General features: G+C 47.1%; 1 protein-coding gene and 6 non-coding genes across 7 annotated transcripts in view; all 7 read left to right on the forward strand.

Annotated features, from left to right (window-relative positions):
- The window catches only part of LOC135910766 (solute carrier family 22 member 6-like), an 81,515-nt gene that overhangs the window by 61,065 nt on the left and 3,032 nt on the right, over positions 1-17,418 (forward strand). Inside the window, exons 10-11 of the mRNA XM_065442852.2 lie at positions 16,531-16,712; positions 16,861-16,997. Coding sequence (XP_065298924.2) covers positions 16,531-16,712; positions 16,861-16,997 — 319 coding nt within the window. The remainder of the gene's footprint in view (positions 1-16,530; positions 16,713-16,860; positions 16,998-17,418) is intronic.
- Positions 1,673-1,756, forward strand: TRNAL-CAG (transfer RNA leucine (anticodon CAG)). The gene has a single exon. It is a non-coding gene; the product is annotated as a tRNA-Leu (tRNA).
- On the forward strand, positions 1,898-1,981 carry TRNAL-CAG (transfer RNA leucine (anticodon CAG)). Its single transcript has one exon. It is a non-coding gene; the product is annotated as a tRNA-Leu (tRNA).
- TRNAL-CAG (transfer RNA leucine (anticodon CAG)) lies at positions 2,123-2,206 on the forward strand. The gene has a single exon. It is a non-coding gene; the product is annotated as a tRNA-Leu (tRNA).
- TRNAL-CAG (transfer RNA leucine (anticodon CAG)) lies at positions 7,304-7,387 on the forward strand. The gene has a single exon. It is a non-coding gene; the product is annotated as a tRNA-Leu (tRNA).
- TRNAL-CAG (transfer RNA leucine (anticodon CAG)) lies at positions 9,026-9,109 on the forward strand. The gene has a single exon. It is a non-coding gene; the product is annotated as a tRNA-Leu (tRNA).
- TRNAL-CAG (transfer RNA leucine (anticodon CAG)) lies at positions 9,254-9,337 on the forward strand. Its single transcript has one exon. It is a non-coding gene; the product is annotated as a tRNA-Leu (tRNA).

Genomic DNA, 17,418 nt, shown 5'->3' on the forward strand with positions numbered 1-17,418 from the left:
TAGGCAGCATAATAAGTGAAGGCGTGAAAATGGCATATAAAAACTGTACTACTAAGCTTATCATTAACAAAAAGCTTAGCGAAGGAATACCAGTAAAGTCTAGTGTGCGCCAAGGATGCCCAGCCTCAAGCCTGCTATTCGCCATATATCTTGAACCGTTCTGTTTAAAGATTCTGAACAACAAAACGATATGCGGCTATCGCTTCTTAACGCACGAAATTAAAATCCTCTCATACGCAGACGACATCGCAATCTTTTGCCGAACTCAAAAAAGCATCGAAAGTGCCATTAAGGTAGCAAAAACATTTTGCAGCCTAACTGGAAGCGCCATTAGTTGGCAAAAGTGCCTAGGATTCTGGCACGGCGAATGGGACGAGAGGCCGACACAATTAGAAGGTATAAGGTTTACTGATACGCCGGGCAAATACCTTGGCATTCCATTGAAACACTATCGCGGAAACAAAGACCAATGGGCGGGTGAAATTGACCGGGTTAAATCCCAAACAACAAAATGGGGCGGACGCGATTTCTCAATCTTTACACGTGCAACTGTGTGTAATATGTTCATGGTAACAAAAGTTTTCCATATGATGCAAGTGCTTTGCATGGCATGGTCTGTGCGAAAGTTACACAGACTGTTTGCTGTTTTTATTTGGGGGTCGAACTGGGAGCGTACTAGTCGTCTGAACTTGTTTCAGTTGGTTAAAAACGGAGGGCTAGGCTTATCGCATTTATTTCTTAAACAAGTCGTTACACGGTTCTTTTTCTTGAGGAAACAGAACGATGCTTTCCTGCAGAGTATTTGTCAAGTGTTTTTGAGCCAGGCATTACCCGAATACATAGTGTCATCGTATTCTACTAATCATGTTCCATTGAAAGGGTTTTTGAAAGAAGTCGTTGATGCTTTTCGTTTTTTGAAAAGCCACTTTTCGATTGAATATCTCTCGGATGTAACAAAGAAAAAATTGTACAGAGACTTGCTTGATGTGATGTGTCCTGTGCCGATCTATCGTTCCTTATATGTACTAGGACGAGAACGTAATGTTTTGAGTCGCGTTAAAAAGATGCCTGTTAGAGCGTCGACCAGGACGTTTTTCTTCTTTCTTCACACAGGCACGCTCCCTGTAAAACCCTGGCTTAAAGAAAAAGGTATTTTCGTCCCTTGGAGTACTAACTGTACAATATGCAATAAGCCCGAAACCATCGAGCACGTATTTTTAGACTGTTCAGACTCTGTTTTTCTGTGGGACATTTTACAACGGACACTCAAAAAGCAACTTCCACTTACACCTCACGGGATTCGATTTCTGCCGTTTGATCAGACAGGGGACGTGCCGTGTGATATCCTGATGTTGACAATGCACAGTGTATGGAAGACACGAATGGATGTAAGACACGAGAATGTTAAATCACAACCGTCAAAAGTGTACTTCAGAGAGGCTGTCATGTACGTCCGCGACGTCTACAGGACACTTTCCGATCTTCCAGAATGGCTACCTGTGTTTGATCAGTTGCTAACACAAGAGCCCTACTAACCTAACAACACGAGGCAAAGTACGAGTCTCGTTTTTAATGCAACTTATGTGTATGTATGTGGAATTCCAGCAAGAATTCCTGTCCATTGTACGAGGGGAAATCCGGCAATAAAGAAAAAAAAAAAAGAAAAAAAACCGTCAGGATGGCCGAGCGGTCCAAGGCGCTGCGTTCAGGTCGCAGTCCGGTTTTCCGGGCGTGGGTTCGAATCCCACTTCTGACAGAGGTTCTTTTTTCTTCATTGTCGTCTGATGTAGAAAGAAAAGAGTCGGCAGAACTTCATTGCTTCCCTCTTCCTCTTTTGTGAATACGCAGCGCTAAAGTACGGTTGACTCGCTTCCGCTTTCCGCTTTCGACGTGTCCCGTCAGGATGGCCGAGCGGTCCAAGGCGCTGCGTTCAGGTCGCAGTGCGGTGTTCCGGGCGTGGGTTCGAATCCCACTTCTGACAGAGGTTCTTTTTTCTTCATTGTCATCTGATGTAGAAAAAAAAGAGTAGGCAGAACTTCATTTCTTCCCTCTTCCTGTTTTGTGAATACGCAGCGCTAAAGTACAGTTGACTCGCTTCCGCTTTCCGTTTTCGCCGTGTCCCGTCAGGATGGCCGAGCGGTCCAAGGCGCTGCGTTCAGGTCGCAGTCCGGTCTTCCGGGCGTGGGTTCGAATCCCACTTCTGACAGAGGTTCTTTTTTCTTCATTGTCATCTGATGTAGAAAAAAAAGAGTAGGCAGAACTTCATTTCTTTCCTTTTCCTTTTTTGTGAATACGCAGCGCTAAAGTACTGTTGACTCGCTTCCGCTTTCCGCTTTCGACGTGTCCCGTCAGGATGGCCGAGGATTCTACTTCCGGCCGTGATAGCAAACGGACGTGTGTGGAATGTGCTCCGCCGGAGCGGTATCAGCGGCCCAGTCGGGCCACGGAAACAGGTTTCTTTGCTGATGAAGCCCTGGACTATCAAGTTATTCTGCCGTTGCTGCCAACAGGTGCGTCGGTAGCGAATACTGTTTTTCTTCACGGGGATTCGACAGCCACGCCTTACCGTGTAGAAGACTTTCGGGACACGTTGGTTCATCTCGGAGTGCTTCCTGAAGAGATAGCTTTGGGGGCGTTCCAGATGAACCATGTTTGGGCCGTCACTTTTAAAAGTGCAGAAGCTACGAAGAAGATGGTAGAAATTGGGGAAGTTCTGGTCAAGGAGAAACGGTGCCTTGTGGTTGACCCCGAAAATCAAGAAGTGCGCATCAAGCTTTACTGGGTGCTACATAATGTTCCGGACGAAGAAGTGCGCTCTGCTCGAGCACCGTACGGGAAAACAAGCGATATCTACAAGGAGCGCTGGCGAGTGCACGGAATAGCTGACAAAGGCTCGTCTACGCGCACGGTTGGTCTAAAGCTCAAGCCTGGTGTAACTCGAGAAGATCTACCCCATCAGTTGCGGGTTGCAGGAATCATGGCTCTACTGGTTGCGCCGGGACGCCCGCCTCTATGCTTGAGGTGCCATGCCACAGGCCATATCAGGCGCGATTGCCGGGTACCGCGTTGTGCCAAATGTCGGCGATATGGCCACGATGAAAACGTTTGCGTGCGAACCTACGCAAACGTGGCCGGAGTCAAAGCAAGCGATGAACTGTCCACGGAACATCTAATGGACGAGGCAGACGCGGCCGAAACTACCCCCGAGGCAGACAGCTCGCGAACTATTGGTGCAGCAAACGTGTCACATGTGAAGCAAAAGGCTGCAGTCATTATTGCGGAAGACACAACCATCGCTTCAACAGAAGCTGTAGAGACACTGGCGATGGGCGCTCCAACGAGCCAACACATTGCACCTGGCGCGAGTGTCGAGCAAAGCCCTGAGACTACAGACGTCATTATGACAAGTACCAGCAGCCTTGCACCAAAACGACTCCATGAGGATGGCAAAGAAGGGCACAAGACCGACCAGAATGCAATGGATGAGCCGCCTGTGAAAACGACACCCCATCGAAGGACTACGTTTAAGCCCGCACCGAAAATACCGCTCGAGCCACGGCCCGAGCGGAAACCGCCGGCCCCGCCGGCGACGTGACAAGGTGTCGAGCCTTCTTTTTTTCCAACCGGACACTATCAGCGGAAGGGACCGGAAAGACAGTGTGTTGACGTCGTCACGGCGAGGTCTAAATTCTAATCAAAATGGCTGGAACGACTGGGATTTTCTATAAAAATGTGAGTGTTTTGCCGTCTTGTGATAAGCAAGGGATACTATACGGTTTGTGTTTATTAAAACAATGGCTGTTACTCTCCAAACGCCTCTTTATGTCGGAACTCTTAACGTGCGGGGCCTGTCGACACGGAGAAAGCAATACCAACTGAGTCGACTTTTTATGGAAAATGACTTGGACGTAATTACCATACAGGAAACGAAGATCGAAAGTCGGGAAGGAACAAACCGCATGGTTGAACCTTTTAGGGCGTACTACAATGTATGCGTTGCGCATGCAGTAGGTACAGCCGGTTTTTGTGCGCTGTTCCTGAAGCACACCACAGGCATATCTGTTGATAGTGTGTACGCGTGTGACACTGGACGACTTATTGTATGTGACATAACGTTGCAAGCCCAGAAGTTCCGAATAGTTTGTTTACATGCCCCAAATGCATCAAGTGAGCGCCGATTGTTTTTCGAAAGTGTTGAACGTAATCTGAATTGTGACAGGGCAATTATAATGATGGGGGACTTTAACTGCGTATCCAGGGTAGAAGACAGGAGAAGAGATACACCGATACGAGATGCGAGTGTGTCGGTACTAAATGCGCTGACTGAAGGTCATCTGTTAGAAGATGTAGGGTGCTTCCTGTCAAATGGCACATTGCCTCGGTTTACCCACTACCAGGGGGACAGCCACGCTAGATTAGATCGTCTTTATGTTTCGGCAGATTTGGCACCCGTCTGCAATAAGTATGACATTAAAAACGTTTTCTTTAGCGACCATAGTTTGGTTGTGTATGCTCTAGGTCCGAGGAAACCGGCGAAATTGAACTGGCAGCTGTGGAAATGCAATGTTAAACTCCTCAATGATGAGGTATATATGAAGGAAACAAAAGGAAAAATTGGAGGCCTACTGGCAAATGAACCAGAGTGTTATGCGGAGGCATGGGAACATTTTAAGGAAAACGCAAAAATCTCAGCCATCGAAAGAGCCGGGGCATTGCGGAGGAAGCAAAACAAAGAAGAAACTGAGCTCCAAAGCCAGCTTGATATTTATTTGAATGCAGAAGCTACAGCCCCGGGTAACTTTGCCAGAGAAATAAAAGAAATTAAAAACAAACTATAAATTATTAATACAGAAAAGTACAGGGGCGCAGTTGTACGAGCGCGTGCGGAAAAAAATGTATATGGGTGAAACCCCGACCAAACGCGCTCTATCAGATGAAAAAAGCTATGCGTCACGCAACGAAATAAAAGCAATAATGTACAGAGGTGAAGTTGTGCAAGACGAGGAACTGACAAGTCGCGCATTTGTTGATTATTATCGGGATTTAGTAGGCCACGAACCAGATTGTGGAAGGTTTTCAAAGCGATTTCTTGAGACACATGCCAAAACTTGAAGTAGAAGTTAAAACGAATCTCGACGCACCAATCAGCGTTGCAGCAATTGAGGGGGCAATCGATGAATTGAGTGCAGGGAAATCGCCAGGCCCTGATGGTTTTGGCTCAGAATTCTACAAGGCTTTTAAAACGGAGATAGCAGTTGTCCTGCATAACGTAATAAAGGAGGCATACAGAACAAAGAAGTTGCCTCCTTCTTTCAGGCAGAGCTATGTTGTACTTTTTCCAAAAACAGAGGATCCAGCTGCCTTGCTCTTTGTACGAGCGTATCGACCGATAACCCTAACGAACACGGACTGCAAGATCTTCGCTAAAGTTTTGGGTAGGAGACTGCAAAGTGTTATAACCAGGCTTGTGGGGCCGCATCAGACTTGCGGCATAAAAGGAAGGTCCATTGTAACAAACATGCACGTGGCTAGAACCGTCCTGGAGTGCTATGATGCGTACTGCGGGAAGGTCGCCATGGTACAACTGGATTTAGAGAAGGCATTCGACAGAGTTGTGCATAAAGTCCTTTTCAACATTCTAGAACACATCAATGTCGGGAAGGTCCTATCAGAAGGTATAGAAATGTGTTACGCAGACATTTCTAGCAGGATTAAAATTAATGAATCATTAAGTGCCAGTTTCCAGATAAAGTCCTCTGTTAAGCAAGGATGCCCTTTGTCTCCTTTACTGTTCGCGTTGTACATGGAGCCGTTTTGTTTGAAAATCATGTCATCGAGTGCAATAAAAGGTTTTAGGTTGAGCACAAGCGAGGTTAAGCTACTTACGTACGCTGACGATATTGCAGTTTTCTGTTCTGACCAAGAAAGTGTCAGGAATGCCATCAGTGTGGCGAAGAGTTTTTGTAAAGTGACCGGAAGCGTTATCAACTGGAGCAAATCTTTGGGCTTTTGGCATGGGGATTGGTACGATACCCCGGACGTCTTTGAAAGCATCCAGTGGACGGTTTCGCCAACGAAATACCTCGGGGTGCCTTTAAATCACTACAAAGACACTAATGATTTTTGAAGAAATGAAGCGGAACATATAAAAGAAAACTCGACGAAATTTGGAGGGAGAGACTCACCTATATTTGCAAGGTCAACAGTATGTAACCTTTTTGTTGTAGCCAAGATTTGGTACGTTCTGCAAGTACTGTGTGCGACGAGAGCAAGCATTCAAAGACTCCACAGAGTGCTAGCAGTGTATGTATGGGGATCAACTTGGGAACGTACAAGCCGTACATATTTATTCCGGTCAGTGAAAAGTGGCGGACTGGGCTTGGCGCATTTGTTTCTAAAACAGGTAGTGTCCAGATTTCTCTTTATGCGAGAGCAAAGCAATGCTTTCCTACGTACTGTGATTCAAATGCGATTCTGTGACGTTATGCCAGCGTTTATTGTGTCGTCTGATCGGGTTGATGGGCCGAAAGTACGAGGCTTCGTGCGAGAAGTCGTCTGGTCTTACGAGTTCCTCGCAGCACGGTTCTCATTACAGTATCTAAGCAATGTCACACGAAAGAAACCGTACAAAGATGTTGTTGATGTATGTATGCCAGAACCACTGTATCGCACCATGTTGTGAACAGGGGCAGGCAAAGACGTACTGAAAAGGGTGAAGCGGATGCCAGTACGGTCCATGGTGAAAACGTTCTTCTTTTGCTTGCACACCGGAACTCTGCCCGTTAAACCGTGGTTAGAGCAGAAGGGTATCTTCGTGCCTTGGACGATAAACTGCTTATTGTGCAAGCAACCAGAAACAATCGGCCATATTTTTCTTGATTGCATAGATGCCACCTTCTTATGGGACATACTGCAACGTACTTTAAAAAAAGAGTTACCGATTACCCCATATGGCATCCGCTTCCTCCCAACCGATAATGATGAAGGGGTGCCGCATGACATGTTTATGGCTTTATGTCTTCACAGCATCTGCAAAACGAGAATGGCAGTGTATCATGCAGATATGAACGCCCAGCCAGCCAGAGAGTACTTCAAAGAAAGTATTGCGTTTATTCGTGAGATGTATGAAGCAAAGATTGATCCACCAGCACGGATACCTGTATTAGATGCTCTTGTAAACCTGAAGCGCTTTTAAATACCCACGCTTACCCAAAGCGGGCAAGCGTTTTTAATTACCTTATGTAGTGTGGATTTGTGATTGTATCGCTTTGTTTCATTCCTGAGAAAGGTAATAAAAAAAAAAGTCAGGATGGCCGAGTGGTCCAAGGCGCTGCGTTCAGGTCGCAGTCCGGTCTTCCGGGCGTGGGTTCGAATCCCACTTCTGACAAAAGGTCATTTTTTTCTTCATGGTCGTCTGATGTAAAAAGAAAAGAGTAGACAGATCTTCATTTCATTCTTAAAGAAGGGAATTGCGCTAAAAAAGACACGGACGAGTAAGGACATGGACGGGTGCAAACTCGCGACTGATTTTATTCAGAAGGAACACAAATATATATACCTAGATTCTTATTGCCTAATCATTGCCTAAGCGCACATGCCAAGAACGTTTTTTCTTTCTTATACAAATTTATACTGGAATCGCTTACAGAATCATCACCTGACTTATCAATGTAAAAAGCTTCTACGAGTTCACGTGCTACCTGGTTACGACTGCGCCTTAAGATTTTGGTTCTAGCCAGCAAAGGCTGGCATGCTTTATCAGGCGTAGCCAAAGGGCATGCGCCGCAATGTAAGGGCAAATTTGACCCTTTTTCGTTAACCATAGAGAGCTTGTGTTCCCTTAGTCGTTCGTTTATACAACGGCCCGTCTGGCCAATGTAAACTTTTCCACATGTCAGGGGAATTTCATACACAACCCCGACCGAACAGCTGACAAACTGGGTGGCGTGACGTTTGGTGCAGTCTCGCACGCATTCCTCGCCGGAGACAATCCGGGGGCACAAAGAGGCCAACTTGCGCGGGGCAGAAAATACCACCGGCACACCGTAGCGATTGGCTACATTCTTCAGGTTGTGGGAGACCCTATGAATATAGGGGAGAACCGCCGGTCTGGTCTTCGGATGACCGCCACCATCTTGAGGTGTTCTAGGTTTGAAGCTTTGCAGAAGCTTCTCTGCCACAGCAGCCACAACGGAAACGGGAAAACCAGCCTTCTGCAACCTGCCAATCTGATTGTTGAGGCTGTCATTTACCAGGTGAACACGATTTCTGCAGGGCTTCCTTCAGACACAGCATAACAATGGCGCGTTTTACCGTCTTAGAATGAGCGGACTCAAAAGGCAACAGGTCTTTCCGGGCTCGTGGTGAGTACATCCAACACGTGTGATCTGGTGTTAAAGTGATGTTAATATCTAAAAACTGCAATCTATCTTGTACAGGTAATTCGTGGGTGAAGGTTAGACCCCTCCCGTGTCGTTTAAAGACAGATAAGGTCTCTTGCACGGTAACCGTGTGTGTCAAACCGGGTTGCTTCTTAAATGGTTAACGAAAAAGGGTCAAATTTGCCCTTACATTGCGGCGCATGCCCTTTGGCTACGCCTGATAAAGCATGCCAGCCTTTGCTGGCTAGAACCAAAATCTTAAGGCGCAGTCGTAACCAGGTAGCACGTGAACTCGCAGAAGCTTTTTACATTGATAAGTCAGGTGATGATTGTGTAAGTGATTCCAGTATAAATTTGTATAAGAAAAAAAAACGTTCTTGGCATGTGCGCTTAGGCAATGATTAGGCAATAAGAATCTAGGTATATATATTTGTGTTCCTTCTGAATAAAATCAGTCGCGAGTTTGCGCCCGTCCATGTCCTTACTCGTCCGTCTCTTTTTTAGCGCAATTCCCTTCTTTAAGTATGTACGACCGACTCGCCCAACAACGTGCTCTCCTTCATTTCATTCCTTTTCCTCTTTTGTGAATACGCAGCGCGAAAGTACTGTTGACTCGCTTCCGCTTTCCGTTTTCGTCGTGTCCCGTCAGGATGGCCGAGCGGTCCAAGGCGCTGCGTTCAGGTCGCAGTCCGGTCTTCCGGGCGTGGCTTCGAATCCCACTTCTGACAAAACGTCATTTTTTTTCTTCATTGTCGTCTGATGTAAAAAGAAAAGAGTAGACAGACCTTCATTTCATTCCTTTTCCTCTTTTGTGAATACGCAGCGCGAAAGTACTGTTGACTCGCTTCCGCTTTCCGTTTTCGTCGTGTCCCGTCAGGATGGCCGAGCGGTCCAAGGCGCTGCGTTCAGGTCGCAGTCCGGTCTTCCGGACGTGGGTTCGAATCCCACTTCTGACAAAAGGTCATTTTTTTCTTCATGGTCGTCTGATGTAAAAAGAAAAGAGTAGACAGACCTTCATTTCATTCCTTTTCCTCTTTTGTGAATACGCAGTGCGAAAGTACTGTTGACTCGCTTCCGTTTTCGTCGTGTCCCGTCAGGATGGCCGAGCGGATTCTACTTCCGGCTACCATTCGGTACGGACTTCGAATGTCTCGCTCCGTAGGGGTAGTGTTTGTGGCTATGCCGAGCCGCGGAAACAGGATGCCTGCGTCTTTGAACAGGATTACCATGTCTTGCCGCCACTGCCTACAGGTTCGTGTGTTCTAAACACAGTTGTTCTTCACGGCGACGTGAAAGCGAAACCATTCAGTGTCGAAGATTTTCACGACACGCTGGCTCAACCAGCCCAGACGAAAAGGTGGGCTCCCCTGCTTCTGCGGCCATATCAAGAGGCAAGACGCAAGTTCCCCAAACTCAGCAAAGTGCTCACCCGTGAACAGGGTGTACTGATTCGTCAGGCCCAGACTGAAACACTCCCTACACCAGCGCGAATGCACCTCCTCCGCGGCCTCTTACCTGAAGATCCCCCACCCTGCCGATACTGTGGCGAACACCCGAACACATCCCATATCCTCTGGTCCTGTGGACCACCCCCACCTCCCCTTCCTTCCCCCACAAATCTTTCCCCTAAACCCCATGCCGGGTGGCTGACAGAAGCAGCCAGCGCCGACGACCAACGGTACCTTGCGGCATTTATCAGTGCTGCACTGAAGAATGCCGCAAGCGAGGCTCTGGACTGAGGGCCTTTCCACGTTACCACCGAACATGAAAATAAAGTTTTTTCTCTCTCTCTCTTGAATTGCTCCCTGAGGTGGTCGCCTTGGTGGCGTTCGAGATTGCAGAGGTGACAAAGGAGATACTGAAGTACACGGAAATTCAAGTCAAGGAACGACGTTGTTTGGTTGTGACATAACCGGTATGTCTGAATTAAACTGCACTGGTTGCTGCACAATGTCCACGACGAAGACGTACACGCGGCGTTTGCTCCGTACGAGAACGTCTCCGACGTCCAGAAAGAACAATTGCGAGTACCAGGCATCACGGTAACGGGGTCGTCTATGCGTATGGTGTCCCTCAAACGGAAGCCTGGCGTGACAGTTGATGATCGACCACATCAGCTGTGAGTAGCAGGCATCATGGTGCTACTGGTCGTGCCAGGTCGTGCTCCACTGTGTCTTCGGTGCAACCTTACGGGGCACATCAGACGCGAGTGCCGCGTTGCTCTGTGTGTCGATGCTTCGACCCCGAAGAAAGTCAGTGCGGGCGCACGCATGCTAACGCAGCGGGGCCACCGAGAAGTGAGGAAGTCAACAAGCACCTCATGGATGAAGTCGACGCAGAGGAAATTGCCTGTGCGTCGGGGTCGTCACTGTCGCCACTTTCGAAGACCCAGCGGCAGCGACTGCGACACGAGATATAAAGCAGGCTGCGAGTGAAGTCATATCAGCATCTGACGAGCCTCCATCTGCTAAGGACGCTGAAAGAAAAAATGACGCAAGTACAAGCAAGAAACGCTCCGTAGCAACGACTGAGGATGATTCATGCGTAATGGACACTATGGAAACCAGCAAAGCAGCGGCAGTGGCCAAAAGAATGCACGAAGAAAGTGCCGGTAGAAAGCAAAAGGCGAGCACTGAAAGTGCGGACGAGGCACCTGTGAAGTCAGCAACTGGCCGAAGGCCAACTTTTAGACCGACGCCAACCATACCGCCGGACAGAAAGGTGTCGGTGAATAAGCCGACTTAACACTTCGTACGTTCACGCGTTTTTGCACGTTTCGGTGGGGGGGAGATGGTGGAAAATGCTGCTACTTCTGAGCTGCCCATGGAAGAGCAGTCAAGAGTGCAGGCTGAATGCAGACTCGCCACCGTAATGTGCGTGATGCTTCGGAATCGAAAACAGCTGTAAATGTATTGGGATCTATCGGCCTTGATTTCTTTCCAGTAGAAATGGCGATACGACTTCAAATACCCTTACGTGCAGGCACGATTAACGTGCGGGTACGTACGGCAAAGAAGAAGCAGTGCCAGCTTAATCGCCCGTTCATTGAAAACAATCTGGACATTGTTGCTTTGAATAGACAAAGATTGAAATGGAGGAAGGGACCGAACGCCTAGCTAGTCCAAGCGCTCATGTCAAGATATTACTTGTGTGTTTCTCATGCTGTTGGTAGCGCAAGGGGCTGTGTGTGCTCTTTCTTAGCAATAATATTGGTATAAATCTGCAAAATGTATGTAGTGGTGTTACCGGGCGTATTATAATGTGTGATTTTTTGTTTTGTAATCTGAAGTCACGCGTTATCTGTGTTTATGCGCCGAATGGAACAGCCGAGCGCAGGGCGTTTTTGAAAGCGTGGAATGTCACTTGAAGTGCGAGAGAATTACGGTGATGGATGGGAGAATTCAACTGTGTCTTCAAAGCAGAAGACAGAGCCCGTAGTCAGCCTGGTCTCGAAGGCAGCGCGCTTCATTTGGCAGCGCTCGTTGAACATAATTTAGAGGATATAGGCGACGTTTTAGCCAGTAACGATGCACCTCGTTTCACTCATTTTCAAGGGGACAGCCACGCCAGACTGGATAGTGTCTATGTTTCTGTGGAAGCGTTGCCATTGTGCAGTGATAATGAAATCAAGCATGTTTATTTTATAGACCACAGTTTGGTCCGTTTTTCGCTTGGTCCAAAGAAGCCGTCAAGTTTCAACTGGAGTCTTCGGAAATTCAATGAAAAATTGCTGCAGGAGAAACTTTCATTTAGAAAATTCAAGATAGCATTCAAGAGCTGTTATTGGGTGATCATAGTGACTGCACGGAAAGGTGGGAGTGTTTTAAGCAAAACACAAATAGTCATAGAAAGGTCCAGCTTTTTACACCACCAAGAAAAAAGAAAGGAAATAGAATTCCAAAGTGAGCTCGACTTTTATTTAAGCATGGAAAGCACCCGTCCTGGATGTTTTGCTAAAGAAATAAGGCGAATGAAAGCACAGTTGGAACTTGTCGATAAGGAAACATATCGAGGCGCACTTATACGCGCATACGCAGAACGTCTATGGTGCGGAGAACAAGCTACAAAGCGCTCGTTTTCCGATGAAAAGAGTTATGCCACACGAAAGGAGGTAAATGCGATAACATACCGAAATGAAATAGTACGTGATAAGAAAACCATCCAACGTGCCTTTGTAGAATATTACAGCGAACTTTTAGGACATGAAACGCAATACGAACAGGAGGCCCTATAACGTAAAACTATTCCAATATGTTTCTATTCCAATTTTCCAACGTCAAATTTGCGTAACCACCGACGCAAGCACCAGGCGGTCACCCACAGGGTTGTCTGAACAGACCAATCAAACGCTCTCCTCGTTCATAGGAGGTCACTTTTGTTTGCTTGAGAAACGAATGACATTGCCTACACTGAGCGGCTTCTCGTATCTAATTGGCTGACAAGAGGCGAGGAGAATGCTCAAGTGGAGAGGGATTCACTGGGGCAGAGCCAGTGCACTGAAAATCGATAACCGGATGAAGAGGGTGGTGCCGGCGTATGCGATTGGTCGGCTTTCCCTTACGTAGCTTGCGGTGACTGGTCGAAAATCGCGGCAGCATGCAACGGAAGCTTCAGAATGACGCTAAAACTGACCCTCAGCAAAGAAGAGCTGGCATAATGAGGTAGTAAATGTGCCGAAAGTGCTCAAAAATGTTACGCGGTCACGCAAGAAGTTTTATTATACGCAAATACACCCATGCAATCCGGCAGGTGCGAGTAGCCAGCATCTCAGCAATCGGCGGCAGCCATCTTTTATTCCTTTCAGAACGGGGCAGCCTGCGGCTATTCCGAAAAAAATTCAATTTTGTTCGGCATATTAATACATCTTTATCGCGTACACGTCACTTCGACGCGGTGAGTTCGTGCGGTTTTGTGACGTCGCTTTACAGGCAGGTGAAGTGGGTGCAGCCCGAAAGCTTTTTGCCAATAGCCGAGGGCTAATGGCGAAAAGGGGTTGAATCAGAAATAACTGTTTTTCTTTTTTCTGTCATATCGTGCATAATCAGTGTGTACACATCATATCAGATGGGGAGGTATTGCGGTTTTCGTGACGTCGCGTGACAGACAGGTGAAGTGGGGGGTGGTCGAAAAAGTTTTTGACCAATCACGGAGGGCTGATAGCAGATTTGGAATAGAAAACTTTGGAATAGTTTTACGTTATAGCGCCCAGGGTTTCGAAAATGAATTCTTACACCTTTTGCCAAGTCTAGAAGATGAACAGCGAAATAGATTAGAAATGTCAATAAGCATCAAGAAAACGGAGCAAAACGCCAGGACCTGATGGACTGAGTGGATCATTCTATAAAGCTTTCAAAGCTGATATAGCTGCAGCTCTTTGTTACGTTATCACAGAAGCCTATAAACATCGGGTACTGCCACCGTCGTTTCGCGAGAGTCATATTGTCCCAATACCCGAAACTACCAATCCCTCATCACTCCTATCCGTGCGAGCCTACCGTCCAATCAGCTTAACAAACTCCGACTATAATATATACACTAAAGTTTTGGGCAGAAGGCTACAGAGTATAATAACACATTTGACAGGGCCACATCAAACATGCGGCATTAAGGGGAGGTCAATAACTACAAACATACACGTAGCAAGAACAGTACTTGAGCATTGTGACGACTTTTCTGGTAGGGTGGCCATAATACAATTGGACATAGAAAAAGCGTTCCATAGAGTGACACACACAATTCTTTTCAATATTTTGGAGCACGTGAATGTGAGAACAGTCTTAACAGAAGGGATCAAAATGTGCTATGCAGACGTTTCCACAAAAGTCATCGTTAATAGAACACTAATTTCCAGCATTGCAGACAGGTCTTCCGTGAGACAGCGATGTGGTTTAACGCCTATACTCTTTGCCCTATCTCGAGCCATTCTGTCTAAAGATAATAAAAGAGAGCCAAGTCGGGGGTTTAGGGTGGGTTACAGTGAAGTAAAATTGCTAGCATAACGCGGATGACGTCGCTGTCTTGTGTGTCGACAAGCAAAGTATAAGCAATGCTGTTAATGTTGTGAAAAGTATTGTAAAATGACAGGGAGCGTAATTATTTGGGGCACGTCGATTGGGATATGGAATGGGCAATGGGAGGGCACACCTCCACTTTTTGCAAAAGTGCAGAAGACGAATGTGCCCACCAAGTACCTTGGGGTACCTCTACAACATCACCAGAACACTTAAGATTATGGGCAAGGAAAGGTAGAAGAAATTAAGGTGAAAACGACAAAGCTGGGTGGGAAAGACCTATCAATGTTCACACGAGCAACAGTGTGTAATGTGTCCTTAGTGGCCAAAATTTGGTATGTGTTACAAGCATTGTGCGCATCAATAGTGTTCTAGTAGCACTAATTTGTTCAGGACAGTGAAAAGTGGGGGCTTCATCGCTTTTTAAGACAAGTCGTTTCCAGATTTTTGTCTCTACGTGATCAGAAAGATACATTTTTGTGCACTGTCTTTCAAAGCGGTGTAGGCTACTTGAAGGTCACTGTTTGGGTGGTTCCTGTTTGATAGGGTTTCTTTGAGTTGATCGAGTCTATCTATGTAGTCTTGGTTTTCGACGCAAATGCGACGTAGTCGTGTGGCTTGGCCTTTAAAGATGCCTTCTTTGCAATGTCTGGGATGGTGGCTCGTATATTCTAGCTAATGTTGTTTGTCGAATGGTTTTCTATACAGCGCTGTCTTTAGCGCAGCATTGTCAATGAATATTGTTGTGTCCAGAAAATCTATGCGCTCAGTTGAGGATTCTGGTGTGAATTTCATTGTTGGATGAAAAGAGTTTAGAAATGCTACATATTTATCTAGACTGTCTTCACCATGTCCCCATATTATGAATATTTCGTCTATGTATCGTAGCTATGTATGGGGCTTGTCAGTGCAGCGCGATAGGAAGTCTGTTTCTAGAATCCCCATATTGGTGCAAAAGGTGTCGCTATGCTTGTACCATGTATCGGTAGGTAGTAACTCTCCTATGCTTCTCAAGTCACTTTTTCAACTCATGTTTTTTTTTCTTGTGTGTTACTCGCACACTGACCGCCTGACCTGCTCTTCTAATGCCACAAAAACATGCCGCCAACGACACCCCTGAATGCTCCCTAACCTCTCGCTTCCCCAACGCCCTCCCATGCCGCCATTCTTTTCTTGTTGTTTCTCTTTTTTTCCCTCTTGGTGTCCCCTCCCCGTTTTCTTTTTTTTTCTTTTTTCTCCCCGCCTTCCCACTCTCCCGTTCTTGTCCCATCGTCTTGGCAACGAAGCTCACATATGTCAGGCGACAGCGCTCATCACCTCTGAAGTCTCTCCCTTATACCCAACCGCCACCGACAACACCCGCACTTGACGTCACTGCACTAACCCTTTAACACTAACATGCTTAGGGTGACGAGGCCGTCTTTTACGAAGATAGGCCCTCCTATAGAAACGTTGGCCAGCCTTTCTGAGGCACCGTATCCCCGTTTACAAACTTTATACTACAGTGTGCTATTCCATCTGTCAGCCCCTTCCTTGATTTTGGACTTGGACCGCAGAGGTATACAGCTTCGCTGTAATACTCTCGTGTACTTCGATTTAGATGCCCGTCAAAGAAATTCAGGAAGCTAAATTAAGCCGTAGTCTGCCACTACGGCGCGCCTTATATAATCAAATTGTTGACTTGGTACGTTGATTCCTATACTTCAATCAGAGTTTACCTTTTCTACCATAATGAGAGGTGCCGTGTGAGGCAATGACAATGCTAACCTTCTCGGAAGTTATGAACAATGGCGCGCAACAACGCCTGAAGTAAGCACGTCTCACTGTGGGTCCTGTGTGCTTCGTAGACAAAGAGCAGTGGCGCATGCAAGGTAACGATTAACATGAAATCACCCCTCTCGTTATTGGACTAAACGCTGAAGAAATTAAACATTAGTAAACAGCACAGAAAGCTTCAATTAGGTCTATTCTCATGGTGCGTAGGACCCGCACAATGTTTCCTTTCATTCTATCTTTCTTTCCTCGTGCGCTTTTTGCAACAGCACAATGTGCAGTCATAAGAACTATAGCAACAATAAGGATGCGAAATCTTGCACCTCTGCTTGCGTGGATAGCCTGAGGCTCATTTAACTGTGCAGAGGACGACCTTGAGTACACGGTCCTGGTTGTTCTTGGTTTGTTTGTGCAAGCCATAGTGCACTCAGTGCTGTCCGTGATGAACGTGGAGCTGTTTCCGCAGCTCGTGCTAACATTCGCCTACTGCTGGGGCGAGGCATCCAGCGTGCTCGGCGCGCTCAGTTCACCATACATCACGTTGCTGGTGAGTATAGGCTCTTGGCGGTGTTATCCCACCTGGCGCATGTAATTGCTCAAATGTCCTCCGGTGGTATGCTACCACTGCACGTTACGTGGACGAGCCTCATTTCGTCATCCCGTTGACTGTCCCACGTGATTCGCCGTCGTTGCAGGGTGGCGACGACGGGTCGGTCGTGCCGCTCGTGCTGTTCGCTGTGCTGACGCTGCTCAGCAGTGGCCTGGTGCTCACCGTGCCCGAGACGAGACGGCCGACCGCTTACGCGCGCGCCCGTGCCACGACGCTATTCGAGTACGCACGCAACGAGACGTTTCCATATGAGAAGACGCAACGCTCGTCCGCATTTTACGTGCTGATTCACAGGATCGCATGCATTAACACACACACATGCGCGCAAAAAAAAAAACGTGCCGGTGTAGACACCATCACGTCACCGCAGATGTCACGCCACGCACACACACAGACAAATTTACCGACGATTAAGACATCACCTAATGCGAATTTTGAGCGCAGCTGTTTAGGGGTTTTGAATTCGCGATACATTGTGGCAAATAATTTGGTCCTGAACGACAGCGTCCTCTCGGCGGCGATGCTGAGCCTCTGCAGCAGACGAGAGCAGTTCCACCGGTTGCGTCTCTCATTGTTCAGGAAGAACTGGCTTTGCGTTATTATTTATGTTGTCACGTGGTAGTGACAGTGAAGAACGACACGG

Source organism: Dermacentor albipictus, chromosome 5 (genome assembly GCF_038994185.2).
Source record: "Dermacentor albipictus isolate Rhodes 1998 colony chromosome 5, USDA_Dalb.pri_finalv2, whole genome shotgun sequence".
NCBI classification, from domain to species: domain Eukaryota; kingdom Metazoa; phylum Arthropoda; class Arachnida; order Ixodida; family Ixodidae; genus Dermacentor; species Dermacentor albipictus.